Source organism: Somniosus microcephalus, chromosome 5, assembly GCF_052327205.1.
Source record: "Somniosus microcephalus isolate GS21.2 chromosome 5, FLI_Smic_1.0, whole genome shotgun sequence".
Classification (NCBI taxonomy): Eukaryota; Metazoa; Chordata; class Chondrichthyes; order Squaliformes; family Somniosidae; genus Somniosus; species Somniosus microcephalus.
The window spans coordinates 93,442,978-93,463,961 of NC_140991.1; the positions used below are offsets into that span (position 1 = coordinate 93,442,978).

The 20,984-nt window shown below is 42.6% G+C and overlaps 1 protein-coding gene across 5 annotated transcripts in view; it reads left to right on the forward strand.

The window, feature by feature from the left end:
• The window catches only part of LOC147117208 (shugoshin 1-like), a 47,023-nt gene that overhangs the window by 20,240 nt on the left and 5,799 nt on the right, over nucleotides 1–20,984 (forward strand). For all 5 annotated transcript variants that reach the window (XM_085988001.1, XM_085988003.1, XM_085988002.1 and 2 more), the window contains exons 2-6: nucleotides 3,516–3,678; nucleotides 3,768–3,958; nucleotides 7,542–7,651; nucleotides 14,463–14,602; nucleotides 17,278–18,222. In XM_085988001.1, coding sequence (XP_085844127.1) covers nucleotides 3,531–3,678; nucleotides 3,768–3,958; nucleotides 7,542–7,651; nucleotides 14,463–14,602; nucleotides 17,278–18,222 — 1,534 coding nt within the window. In that variant the 5' untranslated portion in view covers nucleotides 3,516–3,530. The remainder of the gene's footprint in view (nucleotides 1–3,515; nucleotides 3,679–3,767; nucleotides 3,959–7,541; nucleotides 7,652–14,462; nucleotides 14,603–17,277; nucleotides 18,223–20,984) is intronic.

A 20,984-nucleotide genomic window follows, 5' to 3' on the forward strand; every position in this document is an offset into this window, starting at 1 on the left:
TTAACAGATGGATACTTGGAGACAAGGGCTATCCCCTGAGGACGTGGCTAATGACGCCGTTGATGAGCCCATCCAACGAAGCTGAGGAGAGCTACAACTCCAGCCACATGTCCACCAGAGCCATTATCGAGCAAACCATCGGTTTGCTGAAGATGTGCTACACATACCTGGATAGATCAGGTGGAGCCCTGCAGTACTCAGCAGCCAGGGTCTCCAGGATCGTCGTGGTTTGCTGTGCACTTCACAACATAGCACAGCGTCGTGGCTTGCAGATTCCTGAGGACCAAGTGGCTCCTCACTTAATCCTCCTCAGATGAGGGAAGGAGGAGGAGAGCGAAAACTAACATCTTGCTGAGGCCCATCAACCAGCGGTAGCAGTATGCGAGAACATAGCTGCCCGGGATGCAAGGAACGCACACATTGCCAGATTTGCTTAGCCTAGCCACTGAAGGACTTTTGCCTCGCCACTGAAGGACTTTTGCCTCGCATCTTCTTACCGGAGCATCGACAATGGCCAAGAACCAGCTGACTCCTAGCAATTTGACCACCATAATGACAATTCCAAGTAATCTTAAGCCCTCAGTGTGAAAGTCCCATTTGCAAAATGACACATGCCACAACTACAGCAGTAGCCAACAGATTTTTTATTAACATTATTGATCTGATGGCTTTTTCATATAAAACATCAAATTTCACCCAAGTGACTACCCTTGTGACTATTTGTGCAGTATCTTTCTCTTAACGTGTGCTCCTACGTGGTGCTTCCCCTGTGGCTTCAGCAAATGTGGAGGCCCCTTGCTCACTTTCCTGCTGCTCTTGTCTCGACCCCTTTTGGCGGGCGTCCTCTGGGGTTGCAAACCTGTGAGGGCTCGTCAACAGTCTGCTGCTCCTGCGGCTGTGCAGCGGTTAAAACGCCGATCTCAGCTGGGTGTGGACTCTGGTGGGGCTCTGACCGAGGGCTCTGAAGTGGCATGGAAGTGTGAGCGCTTGGAGAGGAGCCCCCACTTCCTTGATGTCTGCCACCAACTTCCCTCTCATGGGTCAGGTCCCCCTCAGCGCTTGCAAGTGGCTTGAGAGCACCTTGCTGCACATCAGGGGGGGCCATGGAGACCCGTATCTGCACTGGCAGTCCTACTCCGAAGGATTTCCATGAAGGTCTGGTTTCTCTGCTCAATAGATGCACATCGCTCCTCCAGAGATGTCATTCTATTCTGAGCACTCGCCATGTTTTCTGCACTCTGGCGATTTATCACCTCCATGGAGGTTGCCATCCTTTCCATGGTGATGCGTTCATGCGCCAATGATTCCACAAAGGCTCTGCTCATGTTCGCTATGGACTCCATTCGCTCCACACTCGCGGCGACCCTGGAGACAAAACCTGCCAGAGACTCCTGCATCTGTTCCTGGAGTTCCAGCACCGCTGATCTTGTGGATGGACCCAGAGGCAGAGGGTCGACATGCAACTGAGCCGAGCTGGCAGAGTCCTGCGCCCTCCAACAAGGGCTCTCCACTGCTGTCCCTGTCTCCACAATCTGCTGATGCTCACTTGTGAGCTGTGATACACCAGGCGACAACACTACTCTGTGTCCTGAAGGTCCCACCGAGGTGTGAGTGTCTGCGCTGGTGCTGGGTGCGGTGAATTCTGCTGACACTGCGCCCTCGGAGGTTGCAGCTTCCTCTGAGGAGTCTGGAAGCTCAGGCTCTTCCTCCTGGACAGTGGGGACGGGGGCTCTCGATGGTCCTGTGGGGGAGTAAAGGAAAGAGTTGGAGATGTGAGGTCAAGGTTACATGCACATTGCATATTGCAGATGATCATAAGTCCAACTGTTAGAGCGTCAGAATCATTATCAGCGACTCATGCAATGTCAATGAGAGAGATGTAAAACTATTCTGTCACCAGCTTGCTGTGATGCACCCGTCTGTCCGTCCCCCACTTGCACCTCATCCTCCAGTCCTACGATCTCCAGGACCGCATCCTCCCAGGGGCTACTGAGGGTGGCCCTCCTCCTGTCCTGGCTCTTTCCCTTTTATTGTGAGCTCTCTTTTCCTGCAATGAGGGAGACAAGTGGAGGTTGAGTGAGAATGAAGGAGTGAGTGTAGAGATTCCATAGCATAGATACTTAGAAGGAGACAAAGATGGCGTGAGGTGGCAAGACCAAGGGCCCTCCCTGTGTGTTGTCGGTTGTTTTCATAGCATCACAGTGATAGGGAGTGTGAGGGCTGCATAGTCGAATAGTTCGGTGAATGTGAGCATAGAGAGAAAGGGAATGGGTAAGGGTGCATGGATGTCAGTGTCAAGTGGGATGTGGAGGAAGAAATTGCTAAAGTTGAGTGCTGGTGAGGAAAGGCAATGGGGATCAGATTGAGGGTGATGGGAAATTCATACTTGCTTTTCCAGTACGCACAATGTCATGAAATCTCTTCCTGCACTGTATCCAGGTTCTGTGGGTAACTGTTAAGGAGCTGACCTCCTCTGCCACTTGCAACCACACAGCCTTGGTCTGCTGGGGAGGCTTCTTCCTCCCTGATGAAGGGAAGAGCACCTCCTTATGAGATCTAGCTCCCTCAACCAGAGCCTGCAGGGCAACGTCGTCAAACCTGGGAGCAGCCCTAGGTCTGTCGCTGGCCATTGTGACTCCAGGTTCCTCTAACAGTAAATGCCAAAAGGTTGGCAGTCTGCAGAAGAAGCAAGGCTTGTTGCAGACCTTAAATGCAGCAGCAATGATGACGTCCTAAGATGCAACTTTCTGACTGGAAAAACTCATTTGCCAAGGGTTGCCACACGCTGGAACTCAATTGGACAATTAAGTTAAAATAGCATCAATCTCCCACATCGATTTATATTCGTGTGGATAACACGAAATGCGGATTTCACGACACCAACCCGCCCCTGAATTAAAATCCAGCCTGTTACGTCAGAGTTTGGGGTAGGGTAAGTACTGAGTGGGATGCCTCTGGTTTCGGTGCTGAAACAACGGTTTGAAATTTACATAAATGACCTGGATTCAGAAACTCTAAGCAAAGTGGTCAAATTTGCAGAGGATACCTAACGAGGAGGGAGAGTGGAATAGGAAGAGACTGCTCAGAAATTACAAAATGAGTTTCACAGCATATTTAAGTGGACAGAACAATGGCATATGAAATGTAATGCAAACTAGTGTAAAGTGCTACACAGATGACGGGTGTACTCAATGGTATTGAAGTAGTTAATGATGAAACTGAAAGAGACCTACTAACCTCCTCCAGCCTTACAAACCCCCCCGAAACAGAAGTCTCCGTTCCTCTGACTCTGACCTCTTGTGTAGTTCCTGTTTCTCTGCCCCACCATTTAAAAATAATTTATATGGTAAAGAAGGGTAGGGGTTTCTATGTTTTTAATCCAACAAGGAAGGAGGCAGTGATGGATCTAGTTCTAGGAAAAGAAGTGCAAGGAGTGGGATTTTCTCATTTCATGTTTTGTTGTATCCCTATAATGCTTTTTACCATGATATTTTCTTATGTTGTCTGGTATTAAGGGATGAAGAAAGAAGATGGCCTTTGAAAGATGTCAAAAGATCTCTTTCCAGGAAAGTCTGGAAGCTATCAAGGAACGAATGAAAGAGAAACGGAATCAGAATCAGACTAAAATCAACAGGGCTAAGCAAACCTTGACTTCAAAAGTTAAAACCAATGTACTAAGTAGGTGTGCAGTTTTATTTCTACAGAACGTTAATTTTCAGTTTTTAACGGCCATTTTCAATTATTAATAATGTGTTTAAATTTAACAGGTGAGCGCTCTTTTGTTAAAAGTATCCAAGCAAACAACCAAAACCTAGCTCTGTCTCTCGAAGAAGAAAAGAAGAAACTGAGAGGAGCATGCGATGTCATATTGTCCTTGAAACGGGAACGGCAGGCTATGATGTTCTACATTCTCATGCTAAAGAGGAAGCTTGAAAATCCTATCCCAGAGCAAGTTGAGGTACATGAGCAAAACCAAGCCTATTCATTTTATTCTGGCTTTTTGTAGTCAATAAATAGCATATGCCTTAAATTGCTACAGTTTCATGATATGTAAGGGGTTTCAAAAAGGCTGCCGAACATTATTTTTCAGTAGGGTTTACAAATGTTTGCAATCTGAGGATTTCCAAGGGCAAAAATGAAATTGAGGTACAACATGAGATGATTATGGTTTCGCTGGAAGAGAAGTAGTCATTTGGCCTTTCCGGAATACCTTCTAAAGTTGTAACCACAACCTTTTTTCTCAGGTCACTTCCTATGCAGCTAGTAAATGGTCTGAAGACATGATCATATGAAGATTACTGTTGTGCTTTGGTTTTCTTCTCCACAGTTTCCCACATGCATTTTTTTATAATGTAGTATTGCTTTGGCATATGTGTATGTGGAAGATTTCTGAAGGGGTAGGAATATTACCAGCTACTACTCATATTTGAAGGGGGAGTTCTTTACAAAGAAACAGACTTGTTTGTTTCCTTGTAATGCTGCAGATCAAATCACTGAGGATCTTTGAGAGAAAAACTAACTCTTTTAGTAAATATCGCATTTTCTTCATAAATACTATTTTATATGTAGACAAAAATTAGTTTGTTACAAAGTTTTGGGCATTCATAGGAATTCCATTTTTTTCTCCCTCTCACAGCTTTTATTCTACATTATTTTGTTTTTATATCTCTTCAGGTTACCTTCCTCCCCTTGACATGCACCATTCCCAAACGAGACGAGGGGAAAATTAATCTTTTCCTGGGTGTCTGCCACCCTTGAACTCCTTGCTGGGAAGTGCACAACAGCAGCACAGTTTTTTTTTTTCTCCTCTTCAGTCTTTGTGGAGCTGGTTTTCTGCAAGTGGACTAGCTGAGATTGCCAGCTCATTGGGAAAATGTGTGATCTCATATTGTCACTTCATCATGTAGGAAACATAGTACTGAAATGTTGGCACTGATGCGTTCTGCTCATAAACTTTTGATATTGAAAGATTCAAGCTGCATATTACTAATGTTAATTATTAAAACATTATCCTGACTTGAATGAGAATCTCATATGAAAACAGAAGTTTGTGGTACCCCATTAGAGCTTGAAACTTCAGCCAAAGAAAACTTGCAGTTTGATATGTCTTATAACTGCAGATATCTCATTGTGAGCCCTTCTGTTCTTGGGTAATTAATATGATTGGTTTGGTTGCTTCTTACTGGTAAGTTTACAGAGGAATTTTAATATAGATATGTTAGCTTGTGGAAAGTGAAGATCACGTGAGCAATTTCTTGCTCTTACTGATGTCAAAACATTTTAAACGGCTGTGATGTCTCTGTTCGATGCTGTCAACCTGGGCTTAATTCTATAGCATGTGAAGTGTGCTTTCAGATAATAAAAGTAACTACAAATTAGACAATCTGACATGTTGAATTTTTATTTCAGACTAAGCTGTCCATTTTGAAAGTAGCCTCTAAAGTAACTTCATAATTTTCTGCTGACTGCTAACCTCCTTGGCCCCTGTGCAAGATCTGTAAGAAAATTGCAGTATTTCCTTTTTAAAAGTGCAGTGAAGGAAATGCAATGCATGGGATTTTGTAGTAAATCCTGCAGAATATTTTTTTCTCGATATTCTACCGGTGTGAGAATCTACACATCTCTCAATGCATTGCCACACTTATTTGTACATGTGCTTTATAATTTTCTGAGCACAAGTAACACATGAAAGTTTTGAATTTATAGAAAATAGCAAATGCCCCATTCTTTCATCGCGCATGCAATGTTTTGACAATAGTTCTGTGTATTCATCACATTTGTTCATTTAAAATGTCCAAGATTTTATTTGTAACAAAAACTGAAAATGCTGAAAACATTCAGCAGGTCAGGCAGTATCTATGGAGAGAACAGACAAATAAACATTTTGGGTGCAGGCCCTTTGTAAAAACTGGTCTGCACCCAATATGTTCACTTCACAAATGCTGCCTGACCTGCTGAGTGTTTCTTGCATTTTTGGTTTTTATTTCAGATTTTCAGCATCTACGGATTTTTGCTTTTTGTTCAAGATTTTCTTTGTGTTAGAATCTTGGAAGTGTTTTCTTTTAAAATTGGGAAACTATTTTGATTAGCATTTGGAATTCATTGACTTTAAAGCAGTAGTTTGCTGCTAGCAGATATTTTGAATTTCTGTCAGTTGCATCTGATTTTGATAGTGAAAAAGTTTAGTGATTAACAAACATTATCAATTATAGTGCTTATAAGAAAATCATATTTTGAAAGATGTAATTTAAGTTTAGTTTCACTAGTTCTTTCAGTCACCTGAAAGGAGTGAGCTCGCTTGTTACATTTGCATGGTAAAAATGGTCATTCGGACAGTATGCCGGGAGCTAGTTAGGAAATGGATACTTTCAAACTTTCTGGGCAGCACGGTGGCATAGTGGTTAGCACTGTTGCCTCACAGCGCCAGGGACCCGGGTTCAAATCCGGCCTCGGGTGACTGTCTGTGTGGAGTTTGCACATTCTCCCCGTGTTTGCGTGGGTTTCCTCCGGGTGCTCCGGTTTCCTCCCACAGTCCAAAGATGTGCGGGTTAGGTTGATTGGCCATGATTTAAAAAAAAAATTGACCCTTAGTGTTAGGGGGGATTAAATACGTGGGGTTACGGGGATAGGGCTTGGGTGGGATGGCGGTCGGTGTAGGGACCGGGTGCTAGGGTTTGGATGATCAGCCATGATCTCATTGAATGGCGGAGCAGGCTCGAAGGGCCGAATGGCCTACTCCTGCTCCTATCTTCTATGTTTCTATCACAGAAAACCTATGTGGCTGCAGGTAGATGAGCATTTACTGCTTGTTGTAGTAAATTTGTTTCATTTGACTTTCAGTCAGTGATAATTGCATGGATGCATGCATGATTGTAATGCTAATCTACATGTACTTGGAGCCTGGGATGTTAAGAGTGTGATCTAGTAATAGTCATCCTGAGAAGGCAACAGAGCTCTCCTTATAAACTGTTAATTTTCAGGAATTTGGTCTCCTGGTAAATGTGGGAATCTTCATGTTTCTCTGTTTTTCATAAGAATTTAGTTTTAAGAAGTAGTGTCTACCATAGGAATAATTGCTTGATGTGAAGAAACATATATAATTTCTCTAGGTTACAGTATCATGGCAATCTCGGATGATGCTACATGTTTTGGCTGTTTCAGATGATATGCTCTAAGCTATCTTGCAACTGATACAACTGAAATGCAATGGAAAATGTTTAAGTGAATGTGCAGAAATCTAGTGAGAAGATGTGTGAAATTGTCTCTTAATTTTATGTATGAGATACAGGGTCTCTGAGGCTTTCCACTCTTTAATCTTTTATAGGTCATCAATCATGGTCAGCTCCATACCTGTTGGCTTTCCTCTCTGAGAAGTGTCCATATTTTGCACTAAAAACATAACTTTTGTACTGACTAATTGTAATAAAATTATGAACTGTAACATAAAAGTGACAGTCAACAGGAAATTATAGTACATTGTGAGGAATGCAAAAAGAGTGTAGAACCATTTTAGTACTTCAAATGTGTTCTTTTTGTTGCAGAATTTGAGAATTATTCCTGATTCTATAGGGAAGGATCTAAGCAACTTTGAAGAGGATGATTTGCCACATGGCTTACCAGAATGTTCCTCACCTGTTGAACCCTTTATTCAGTGAGTATGTTTTGGAATTCTAGTCATTTAAGAATTAGAATACTTCACAATGAAGGTTTTAATAAATGTAAATGTAATTTACATAGAAAAATATGTAAATTTAGTGTATTGACACCTGTTTTTGACTGAGTGAACCTAACTGAAGTTGACCTCTAATCAAGAACTATGCCCTGTGCTGATGTATGGGCTGGCAAGAGGTGACATTTCTATCATGATGACGTGACTAGATTCTGGATGGACTGAATTTTTCCTGCTATTTCAGTCTGTGCAGATTCAGTCTGGTTTTATATTATCGGTAATAGTTCTAGCACATTATTGCCATTAGCGATCTTTGCTATCCCACATCTGGTCACTGACGTATGTCTGGAATAGAACTTTCTGACTTAACAATATCTGCCCTTGTAGCCTATGTGATGCACAGGTAGGCTGCTAGATTTTTGGGCTCTTCCCAATTATCATCACTGCCATGCAGTTCAGGTTTCTTGCTTGTGTTGGTAGAAGTTCTTTTGTTATAAGATACAATTCCCAAATTTCTCAATTGAGAAAGAAGACCCCTTTTGTATAAGAACATAAGAAATAGGAGCAGGAGTAGGCCAATCGGCCCCTCGAGCCTGCTCCGCCATTCAATAAGATCATGGCTGATCTGATCCTAACCGCCAATCTACTATCACAGAACCATCTCCTGAATCTAACAGAATTAGACACACGAAATAGGAGCACGATCAGGCTACACGGCCCCTGGGCCCGCTCCGCTACCCACAGGGCCATGACCGATCCGAACCTAGACTCATGTCCAAATTCCTGCCCGTTCCCCTTAACCCTTAATTCCCTTTACTTCTAGGAAACTGTCTATTTCTGTTTTAAATTTATGTAATGATGTAGCTTCTACAGCTTTTTGGGGCAGCATATTCCATGGACCTACCACCCTCTGAGTGAAGTAGTTCCTCCTCATCTCAGTTTTGAAAGAGCAGCCCCTTATTCTAAGACTATGCCCCCTAGTTCTAGTTTCACCCATTATCGGGAACATCCTCCCCGCATCCACCCGATCCAACCCCTTCACAATCTTATATGTTTCAATAAGATCGCCTCTCATTCTTCTGAACTCCAATGAGTAGAGTCCCAATCTACTCAACCTCTCCTCATATGTCCATCCCCTCATCCCCGGGATTAACCGAGTGAACCTTCTTTGTACTGACTCGAGAGCAAGTATGTCTTTTCTTAAGTATGGACACCAAAACTGTATGCAGTATTCCAGGTGCGGTCTCAACAATACCTTGTACAACTGAAGCAATACCTCCCTATTTTTATATTCTATCCCCCTAGCAATGAAAGCCAACATTCCATTGGCCTTCTTGATCACTTGCTGCACCTGCATACTAACCTTTTGAGTTTCGTGCACCAGGACCCCCATATCCCTTTGTACCTCAGTACTTTCCAGTTTCTTGCCATTAAGATAATAACTTGCTCTACGATTTTTCCTGCCAAAGTGCATAACCTCACACTTTCCAGTCTTGTATTCCATCTGCCAAATCTCTGCCCACTTACTTAGCCTGTCTATGTCCCCTTGCAGGTTTTTTATGTCCTCCTCACTCACTACTTTCCCTCCCATCTTAGTATCATCTGCAAACTTTGATATGTTACACTCGGTCCCCTCCTCCAAATCGTTAATATAGATTGTAAAGAGTTGGGGACCCAGCACTGACCCCTGTGGAACACCACTAGTTACTGATTGCCAGTCCGAGAATGAACCATTTATCCCAACTCTCTGCTTTCTGTTAGATAGCCAATCCTCTATTCATGCCAGAATATTACCCCCAATCCCGTGATTTTTTATCTTAAGCAATAATCTTTTGTGTGGCACCTTGTCAAATGCCTTTTGGAAGTCTAAATACACTACGTCCACTGGTTCCCCTTTATCCACCCTATACGTTACTTCCTCAAAGAACTCCAGCAAATTTGTCAAACATGACTTCCCCTTCATAAAACCATGCTGACTTTGTCCTATTAAATTATGATTATCCAAATGTCCTGTTACTGTCTCCTTAATAATGGACTCCAATATTTTACCTACCACAGATGTTAGGCTAACTGGTCTATAGTTTCCAGCCTTCTGTCTACTGCCCCTTTTAAATAAGGGCGTTACATTAGCAGTTTTCCAGTCTGCCGGGACCTTTGCTGATTCCAGGGAGTTTTGGAAAATTATTACCAATGCATCCACAATCCCTACCACCACTTCCCTCGACGCTAGGATGTAAGCCATCAGGTCCAGGTGATTTATCTGCCTTGAGTCCCATTATTTTACCGAGTACCACTTCCTTAGTGATTTTGATCGTGTTTAGCTCCTCCCCCCCCCCCCCATAGCCCCCTGTTTGTCCAGTGTTGGGATATTCTTAGTGTCTTCTACTGTAAAGACTGATACAAAATATTCATTCAGTGTTTTTTGCCATCTCCATATTTCCCACCATTAATTTCCCGGTCTCATCCTCTAAGGGACCAACATTTACTTTAGCCACCCTTTTTCTTTTTATATAACTATAAAAACCCTTACTATCTGTTTTTATATTTTTTGCTAATTTACTTTCATAATCTATCTTCCCTTTCTTAATCAATCTTTTTGTTACTTTTTGCTGTCTTTTAAAGTTTTCCCAATCCTCCCACTAGATTTAGCTACCTTATATGCCCTTGTTTTTAGTCGAATACTATCCTTAATTTCTTTACTTAGCCACGGATGGCTGTCTTTTCTTTTACACCCTTTTCTTCTCGGTGGAATTTTTTTTTTGGAAGTTGTAAAATAACTCCTTAAATGTACACCACTGATCATGTATCGTCTTACCCTTTAATCTATTTTCCCAATCCACTCTACTCAATTCCGCTCTCATACCTTCATAGTCTCTTTTATTCAAGCTTAGCACGCTTGTTTGAGATCCAACCTTCTCACCCTCTAATTGAATATGGAATTCAACCATGTTATGGTCACTCATTCCAAGGGGATCCTTTACTAGGACATTTTTAATTAATCCTGTCTCGTTACACAGGACCAGATCTAAGGTTGCTTGCCCCCTGGTCGGTTCAGTTACATACTGCTCAAGAAACCCATCCCTAATGCACTCAATGAACTCATCCTCAAGGCAGCCCTGCCCAATTTGATTTGTCCAATTAATATGATAGTTAAAATCCCCCATAATTATAGATGTTCCCTTATTACAAGCCTCAACTATTTCCTGATTGATACTCCATCCAACAGAGTTGCAACTGTTCGGAGGCCTATAGACTATGCCCACTAGTGTTTTTTTCCCCTTATTATTCCTTACCTCCACCCAAACTGTTTCATTATCCTGATCTTTTGACCCAATATCATTTCTCTGTATTACAGTGATTCCTTCCTTTATTAACATAGCCACCCCACCTCCCCTTCCTTCCTGCCTGTCCTTCCTGATCGTTAAATAACCTGGTATGTTTAATTCCCAGGCATTGTCACCCTGCAGCCATGTTTCTGTAATGGCCATAAGATCATACCCATATGTAGTTATTTGTGCCATTAACTCGTCTATTTTGTTACGAATGCTACGTGCATTCAGATAGAGAACTTTCAAATATGTTTTGTGACACTTAGTTCCTGCTTTTGCCCTTTTTATTACGTTACCTTTTACTCCATACCTTCTGCCCCTTCCTGACACACTCTCTGGTTTTTAATTTCCCCACTGCTACCTAAGTCTATGACCTTCTCTGTTGTCATTTTTATTATTTGTTCTCTAGGAACCTCCCCCCCACAAGTTAGTTTAAAGCCCTCTCTACAGCCCTAGTTATATGATCCGCCAGGACTCTAGTCCCAGCACTGGCCAAGTGAAGCCCATCCCAACGGAACAGCTCCCTCCTGCCCCAGTACTGGTGCCAGTGTCCCAGGAAGCAAAACCCATTTCTCCCACACCAGTCTTTGAGCCACGCATTTAACTCTCTAATTTTATTTGTCCTGGCCAAATTCGCTCGTGGCTCAGGTAATAATCCAGAGATTATTACCCTTGAGGTTCAGTTTTTTAATTTGACCCCTAGCTGCTCATAATCCTTTAACAGAACCGGCTTCCTAGTCCTATCTACGTCGTTTGTACCAACATGGACCACGACAACTGGATCCACCCCCTCCCACTGCAAGTTTCTTTCCAGCCCAGAGGAGATGTCCTTAACCCTGGCACCGGGTAGGCAACACAGCCTTCGGGACTCTCGCCCTCGGCTGCAGAGAACTCTATCTATCCCCCTAATAATACTATCCCCTACCACTACAACATTTCTATTTACTCCCCCCTCTTGAATGGCCTCCCGTTCCACGGTGCTGTGGCCAGGTTGCTCATCCTCCCTGCAGTCCCTGCTCCTGTCCCCACAGGGAGTAAGAACCTCGAACCTGTTGGTCAAGAGCAAGGGCTGCGGCTCCTCCAGCTCTACCTCCTGGATCCCCATACCTGCCTCACTCGTAGTCACACCGTCCTGTCCCTGACCATGGGCTACATCTGAATTACTTAACTTCATAGGTGTGACCACCTCCTGATACACAGAGTCCAGGTACTTCTCCCCCTCCCTGATGTGTCGCAGTGTCTGAAGCTCAGACTCCAGCTCTTCAACACGGAGCTGGAGTTCCTGTAGCAGCAGACAGTTGTCACAGACGTAATCACCGTGAGCCTCAATGGGGTTCACCGGCTCCCACATCTCGCAACAGTAACACATCACCTGCTCCATTCTATTTAATTCAGTATGGGAAATTAAAACTGCTAATGTGGTAGTACAGTGAAACATGGTCCTACGCACACTTGCAAATGCTGAACAACTGTAAAATACGATACTTCATTACAGTCCCAAATATTTTACATTATAAAAGATACAAGAGGCACCTGAAACTCATGTTTCTTGCATCCTGAAACGTAAATGTGACCTCCTTGATGCATATGAATCCCACTGCTCTCCTGTCAAAATGTATCCCTGCTACAGTTTTGACCTGTACAGTGAATTCCATAGTGTAAGAGTGGTTACAGTGTGCTTGGTCACAATCCATCCCCATCTCCGGTCCATTCCTTCAACAAAAATGCTTCCAGATTTAGGCATTGCCACATTCAAGGCCTCCAATAAGTGGCTGGAGTCATTCCGCAATCATCACACCATCTCCTTCCAAGTCATCTTGGCGAGAGTGCCAGTGTCGACCCCAATGTTCTCCGCAACTGGAAGCAACATCTTGCGTCCATGGTTGAGTCATGTGATCGAAGGAACATCTATAACATGGACGAGACCGGCTTGTTTTTCCTGGCCTTGCTCAACAAGACCCTCACCATCTCTGGTAAGCAGTGTAAAGGCAACAAAAAGTCCAAGGACTGCATCACAATGGTCCTCTGCTACAATGTTGTGGAAAATACAGACACTTTTTTTAAAAAACCAGACCACTCATGCGTCCCCTAGGTGTCTGTAATTAATAGGTTTCAGTGTACTTGAAGTATGTTTCAAGAACTATTAAATTAAAATGTTTGAATTAGTTAGTGAAAGCTGGAGTTTGAGGGGCACCTGTTTATTTGTGATCACTATCATTTTATATTCTGATTATGAGCTGAAGCAAGGGATAAAATGAAGGTATGAGACATCAATCTGATTTTTTTTTTAAACCATGTGGAACAAACTGGTGAAGATAAACTGAGAAACTTGAGATAGCAACCATCAAGCAAAATTGTAATGCATCTTAAGGACCTGTCAAGTGTATAAATTAAGTATGCATGATATAGAATAGATTCATTTGAAACTTGGGTGCGAATATAAAGATTAAGGAAAAACAAATGAAAGAAGGACTTGCATTTACATAGAGCCTTTTACTACCTCGAGATGTCCAAAGTGCTTTTGAAGTGTAGTCACTGTTGTAATGTAGGAAAATGTGTTAAATAATAATAAAGAAACTGGGACTGAATAAGATTGGGAAAATACATTAGAGATTCTAGATACGTTAATTCTGCATGAAAGAATAATTGGTAAAGTGCTGATCATCAATTTTGTAATTATAGGTTGATTTATTCCTTAAATTTTTTTCTGTAATTAGTTTGCTGAATTAATGTGAAAATACCTGCACCTCGTCTCCTCTACATTGGGGAGACCAAATGCAGATTGGGTGACCGCTTTGCGGAACACCTCCATTCAGTCCGTAAGGGTGACCCCGAGCTTCCGGTTGCCTGTCATTTTAATTCACCGCTCCATTCTCACTCGGACCTCACCGTCCTTGGCCTCTTGCATTGTTCCACGGAAGCTCAACGTAAACTCGAGGAACAGCACCTCATCTTCCGATTAGGCACTTTGCAGCCTTCCGGACTCAATATCGAGTTCAACAATTTCAGATCATAACCTCGGCCCCTATTACATTTTTACTTATTTTTTATCCACACCTTTTGTTTTGGCCTTCCCTCCCCCCCCACTTCTCTCTTTTTCTCTCTCTCCCACATGGCAGCTGTCTCCCATTCTGCCAGTGCATTTCACACCTAATCTAGAGCTGTCTTTTGTCTCCACTAGTCCTATCACCATCTCGTCTCGTTTTGAATACCTCTTAATGTCTCTTCTCTTTTGTTTTCTCCCAGCCTGGCCTCTCAATCTATTTCATTCCCTGTGCCTCTTTAGTCTTGACAAAGGGTTTTGACCCGAAAAGTTGACTAATTTCTCTCCACGGATGTTGCCTGGCCTGCTGAGTTTTTCCAGCATTTTCTGTTGTTATTTTGGACAAATTACATAGTAGTTCGCTATATAAAGCACACTAATTTTCTTTATAATATCTGCAAAAAATGCTTGGCTTTCTCAGGGATGTTGTGAGGAATGTTCCCTTGGAAGACTCCAGAATTCATACACATGGAAATGCTGAGTGCACCACAGCTGTAGAGAGCAGAACAGTACTACCCAATATGGTGGACACAGAGCCTGCATCACACAAGATATCCAGAGGTAAGATCAATAAATCTTGGATGAGAAGAAAGTACTTTTAAATCAACCATAAACCCACCCCCACTCCCAGAAAGGCAGAAAACAATTTAAAAATGGCGTCTTACCAAGAACAATAATTCAGTCTTGTTAATAAAAATTGTAGTCCTATTTTGAGGAGGAGTGAAAGGAGAATCAGTAGGAATGGGAGCACTTTTAAGATTATTTTTCTTTTTAAAGTTGGAACCTCCTGCTTAAAAACAATGACTGTAGTTTGCTACTTACAAAAATAAGCAGCATACTTTCTATGACATGACATGCAGGAGAATTGTTAGTAGACCAATAATGTCTACTCAAGCAAAAGCAAAATACTGTGGATGTTGGAAATCTGAAATAAAAACAGAAATTGCTGGAAATACTCAGCAGGTCAGGCAGCATCCACGGAGAGTGAAACAGAGTTAACGTTTCAGGTCAGAACTAGGAAAAAAATGTCCAGTTCTGACAAAAGGTCATCGACCTGAAACATTAACTCGTTTTCTTTCTCCACAGATGCTGCCTGACCTGCTGAGTATTTCCAGCATTTTCTGTTTACACCTACTCAAGGTTTGTTGACCTAATCAGGTAATTGAGAGCAGATCAGGACTGTAAGTTGCTATTGAGGTTTGGCCGTTAAGTTGTTTTTTTTTAATTCATTCACAAAATGTGGGCGTCGCTGGCAAGGCCAGCATTTATTGCCCATCCCTAATTGCCCTTGAGATGATGGTGGTGAGCCACCTTCTTGAATCGCTGCAGTACGTGTGCTGCTGATACTCCCACAATGCTGTTAGGTAGGGAGTTCCAGGTTTTTGACCTAGCGATGATGATGGAACAGTGGTACTGTATATTTCCAAGTCAGGATGGTGTGTGACTTGGAGAGGAACTTTGAGTTGGTGGTTTTCCCGTGCGCCTGCTGCCCTTATCCTAGGTGGTAAAGGTCGCGGGTTTGGGAGGTGCTGTTGATGAAGGCTTGGTGAGTTGCTGCAGTGCATATTGTAGATGGTACACACTGCAGACACAGTGTGCCCATGGTGGAAGGAGTGAATGTTTAAGGTTAGGGATGGGGTGCCAATCAAGTGGCCTGCTTTGTCCTGGATGGTGTCGAGCTTCTTGAGTGTTGTTGGAGCTGCACTCATCCAGGCAAGTGGTGATTATTCCATCACACTCCTGACTTGTGCCTTGTCGATGGTGGAAAGGCTTTGGGGAGTCAGGAGGTGAGTCACTGTGCAGAATGCCCAGCCTCTGAACTGCTCTTGTAGCCACAGTATTCATGTGGCTGGTCCAGTTAAGTTTCTGGTCAATGATGACCCCAGGATGTTGCTGGTGTGACATTCAATGATGGTAATGTCATTGAACGTCAAGGGTAGGTGGTTAGACTTTCTCTTGTTGGAGATGGTCATTGCCTGGCACTTGTGTGGTGTGAATGTTACTTGCCACTTATCAGCCCAAGCCTGAATGTTGTCTGGGTCTTGCTGCATGCAGGCATGGACTGCTTCATTATCTGAGGAGTTGCGAATGAACACTGCAATCATCAGTGAACATCCCCACTTCAGACCTTATGATGGAGGGAAGGTCATTGATGAAGCAGCTGAAAATGGTTGGGCGTGGGACATTTCTCTGAGGAACTCCTGCAGCTATTTATTTTTTTGGAAACAAAAAAGGAAACCTGTTACTAGACAAAGGTTTGTGCAACTCCCCGACAGGGCAGAACCAAAAAGGAAAGTTAGAGTTTATTCTACTTGTGCAATGATAACTATTTGGGACAACAGCCTCTAGACATTTTGTACATATTTGCAAGGCGGCTGCTCATAAGCGTTTTGGTGCTGCTGTAACTGAAACTGGCCTGATGATGCAAGTTTTAAGAAACCAACTACAGGAAACTCATTTAAACGGCACCTAAATATCCGGAATTCTCTATTAACCGGCAAAATTCATACTCGAAAACAACACCTCAATAACCGGAAATGTGTCCGAGTCTCCCGCGGTGGCCGAGTTAGTCAGTGGGGGTAGTTCTCTAAACTGCCACTACTCGGCTTCTTGGCGCTGTCGGAAGTCTGGCAGTACTGTACTTAATCAAGCATCTTCCACCATCCATTTAACACAACATTCTGTAGGTGAGTACCCAATTACTGTATACTGCACATTTCTTGATTTTTTTATGTTTGTTAAAAATAGCCTCGGTAGATAACCCTCTCTGTCATCCAGAATTTTTAATCAACCGGCACCATCCCGGTCCCGTCGGTGCCGGATACCAAAGAGTTTCCTGTACTTGGTTTTTTCCCACTGTAGTATACTCCCTTATTGTATGTACAGGTTGAAGAAATGAGGAATAGCAGATTACTTACTATCTGTACAGTCTTCATTATTTTGATTGCAGTTGTATTTCCACAAAGATCTCTCCTGGCCTATCCTAAATTTCTCATTATGATGGGATGTGTCTGGGAACTATTTTTATAATATTTTGCTAATTTTATCAACATTTTAACTTTTTTATTGGAATGTGTTTTGTCCAACAAATTTGCTGATGCTTTTTCTGTACTTTTACATTTGTAGCTTAAACAATAGGTTATTGATCTGCCTTTAATCGTTGCGTACTTCTAAAGCCTTTTGACATAGAAAACTGGTAACCGTTAAAGTTTTATTTACTTTCTGTTTTCAAAAAGGGAGAAGATCTAAATTTAATCAAAGTCAAGACTCTGATGCCAATTTAGTAGCTCCATTGGATGATATGCCTTTTGACGGATTGGATGTGGCGCCAAAAGGAGTTTCAATTAGGCGGCGATTTGGGAGGAGAAGCTCCTCTTTCCATGGCCAAATTGGCACCTTTGATTTTTCCAACACTTTTGAAAATTATTCAGAAGTATTTTGGGCAAGTGAAGAACAAAAGTTTGAAATTAATTTCAAAGCTCTTGAAAATGTGCCTAATTCCTTAAATCCTGATACAGGAAGCACTGAGTTAGACCAGGTGCAAATGACAAATAATTTGGATCCTGAGAAAGTCGAAAGCAATGCGAGGAACACTGAAGTTGTAAATTCAGAAAATGCACAGAGGGTAAAGCCTATTTCAGAAAACGAGTATGTTCAATTGGAAGTAGAGCAAAGGGGAAGACGAGGAAAGGTGAGTGAAGGAAATAAAAGCATGCCATTAAAGAAACATTTGGAGCCTGCAAGACCTAGAGCCAGATCGAAGAGTAGAGATCAAAGTCAAAGCAAAAGAAGCGCTGCCAAAGAAAGAAAAAGGTCTCTTGATTGCAGTGATACTTATAATTTTGATTATGAAGAAAGTATTCACCTCACACCTTTCCGTAGGAAAGATGAACCAAGTGCAGATGAGAATATAGACAATACCAAAAGTTGTGTCGATACAGAGAGTCATTCAGAAGATGATTTGGATGATAGTCTTTATGTACCTCCTGCTGATAAACGTAGGAAATCATCAAGCTATAGTCAGGCTAAAAGTGAAGGGCCAACAACCAGACCAAGGTCAAGCAGAAGAACAGTAACTATCCGAAAAAAGGTGCCTCACAAGAAAGCACCTGAAAGTGGTGAAGAGGAGACCACTCAAAATGAAATGGCATCTTCTGAATTGCTGAAAACACCTGAGTATGGCAAGTATATATAAATTTTATCTGTTTCTGTATCATCTGGTCAGTCATTCAACTTACTGCTTTGAAAGCTACGAGGTCCAATTCTCTTCTGCTTTGTTTCTGAGAAATGCTTATTCCCTGGGTACAAAGCAGAAGAAAAAGAGGTGGAGACCCATAATGCTAGGCATCTGCCTCCTTTGCATTACACACCAACTTCCAGGGCTTCCTTGGGTTGGGAGTGCACCAGGCACAAGCATTGAAATTAATATGGGAATGAGGTGGGAGGTGATGTCATAGCACTGTTGTGTTATGTGTCTGACTGACGACTCCTTTTTGAATTGAGTTGTCAGTTATTTAAATCAAGGAGCCTAGCAACTGTTTCAGAATCTTTAAGTAGTTGAGTTCAGATTGGAGAGAATTCGTTTGGAACCTTCAGGGATTAGATTAGACCAGTTCAGTTGCTATTTTTGGAGAAGTTTAATATTAGAATTTATACTGTAAATATTTGTTTCATGTATTTCTATTGCGTGATAGTTTAACGATTTAAAATGATATCTGATGTTGTGATACTATGCTGCTCTGTTGTGCGGAGGCATAGAATAACTCCAGTTATTGAAGTAGTTAGCAGGAAGGCTTTTCAGTAAATTGAGCACCTTATTGAAAGCTTACCTAGATATTGGGACTAGTGAAGCTACACGCAGGGAGTTGGGACTCGCCTAGGAGAAAAACTTAAAATATAGAAAACAGAAAATCCAGAGTCAGAAGGGTAGTAAAGACCCAAAAACATGATGCAAATGCGAGGTGCGATGGAGATGTAATTTCCCACACTGTTGGCAGAGTGGCATCCAGCAAGGTCGCTGTGCTCCATGCAAGGGGAAGGAAAATAGGCAGGGAAGGCTCCATTTGCTTTGCCCCCTATTGGTCACTTGAACAGGTTTCTTGTCCCATGCTCTCGGTTGCAGAGGTATGTGGCATGAGAGGGACCAGGAAAAGTAGAATGGATAACAAATTCTCAAGAATGGGGAAAGTATTTACAGTAGCATGAATAACAATGATCAACAGCTCTTTCTAATGCACTTTCACTTGCCTTAGAGATGGTGCAACAAAGGTTCACTAGATTGATCCCTGGGATGAGAGAGTTGTCCTGTGAGGAGAGATTGGGCTTATACTCACTGGAGTTTAGAAGAATGAGAGGGGATCTCATCGAAACCTATAAAATTCTGTCAGGTCTGGACAGACTAGATGCAGGAAGGATGTTTCTGATGGCCGGGGAGTCCAGAACCAGGGGTCATAGTCTAAGGATAAGGGGTAAGCCATTTAGGACTGAAATTAGGAGGAATTTCTTCACCCAGAGAGTGGTAAACCTGTGGAATTCTCTGCCACACAGGGCGGTGGAGGCCAGTTCATTAAATATATTCAAGAAAGAGTTGGATATGTTTCTTGAGGCTAAAGGGATCAAGGGATATGGGGAAAAGGCAGGGACAGGGTACTGAATTTGAATGATCAGCCATGATCACATTGAATGGCGGAGCAGGCTCGAAGGGCCGAATGGCCTACTCCTGCTCCTATCTTCTATGTTTCTATATTCACGGCTGAGCTAGATAGATTTTTGGACTCCAGAGGAATTAAGGGATATGGGGTAGGGCAGGAAAGTGGAGTTGAGGTCGAAGATTAGCCATGATCTTATTGAATGGCGGAGCAGGCTCGAGGGGCCGTATGGCCTACTCCTGCTCCTAATTGTTATGTTCTTTTTCAACCAATGTCACTTTCCTAACCAATTAACTAAAGATCAAAAAATAAAACTGCTTATTTCAAATTGATTTTCAGGAAGTGGACGTCTCTGACAAGGCCGGTATTTATTACCATCCCTAGTTAACCTGAGAAGTTGGTGACGGGTTGATACAACTAAGGGACTTGCTAGGCCACTTCAGCGGGAAGTTAAGCGTTAAACCACATTGGTGTAGGACAGGAGTCATACGTAGGCCAGACCGGGTAAAGGTGGCAGGTTTCCTTCCCTCAAGGACATTAATGAACCAGTTTACGACAATCTGACAGACTCATGGTTACTTTTATTGATACTGGCTTTTATATCCAGATTTGTTTTAAAATCAAATTCTCTCACTGCCATGGTGGGATTTGAACTCGCATTCTCTGGATTATTAGTCCAGGCCTTTTCAGTACTAATCCAGTAACTATGTTACTGCTGCCACATGAACACACTCTACCTCTCTCTTCAGCAGCACCGACTCACTATCTATCTAAAAGCTGTCCTGCTCCGCAGTCCCATTTCATCCGGTGCTTTAACAAAACTTTTTTCTTCCTTTCAGGTGTCGAGGATTGCAAGCTTCAACAACTCTTGGACACCAACACCTCTCCGGAACCTTCTTCCCCTTCACTTTCCTCTGACCCCATCCCTTCTTCCAATCTCAACCCCTGCCATGTTTTCACTATCCCCTCTGACCTTCCCCTCTCAGACACTGAACGATCAGCCCTCCACCCACCCCCTTTCCCTGCCTCTGCACTTGCTTAAAACCTGTTACATCTCGAACTTTTTCCAGTTCTGATGAAAGGTCATCGACCTGAAACGTTAACTCTGTTTCTCTATCCACAGATGCTGCCTGGCCTGCTGAGCATTTCCAGCATTTTCTGTTTTTATTTCAGATTTCCAACATCTGCAGTATTTTGCTTTTGCACTACGTTACTGTACCCTGGTGGTGTTATTCCATAAAACAAGATCAGAATAAACAATGGACTTTTTTGTTGTTTGTGGCAAGTTAGCATAT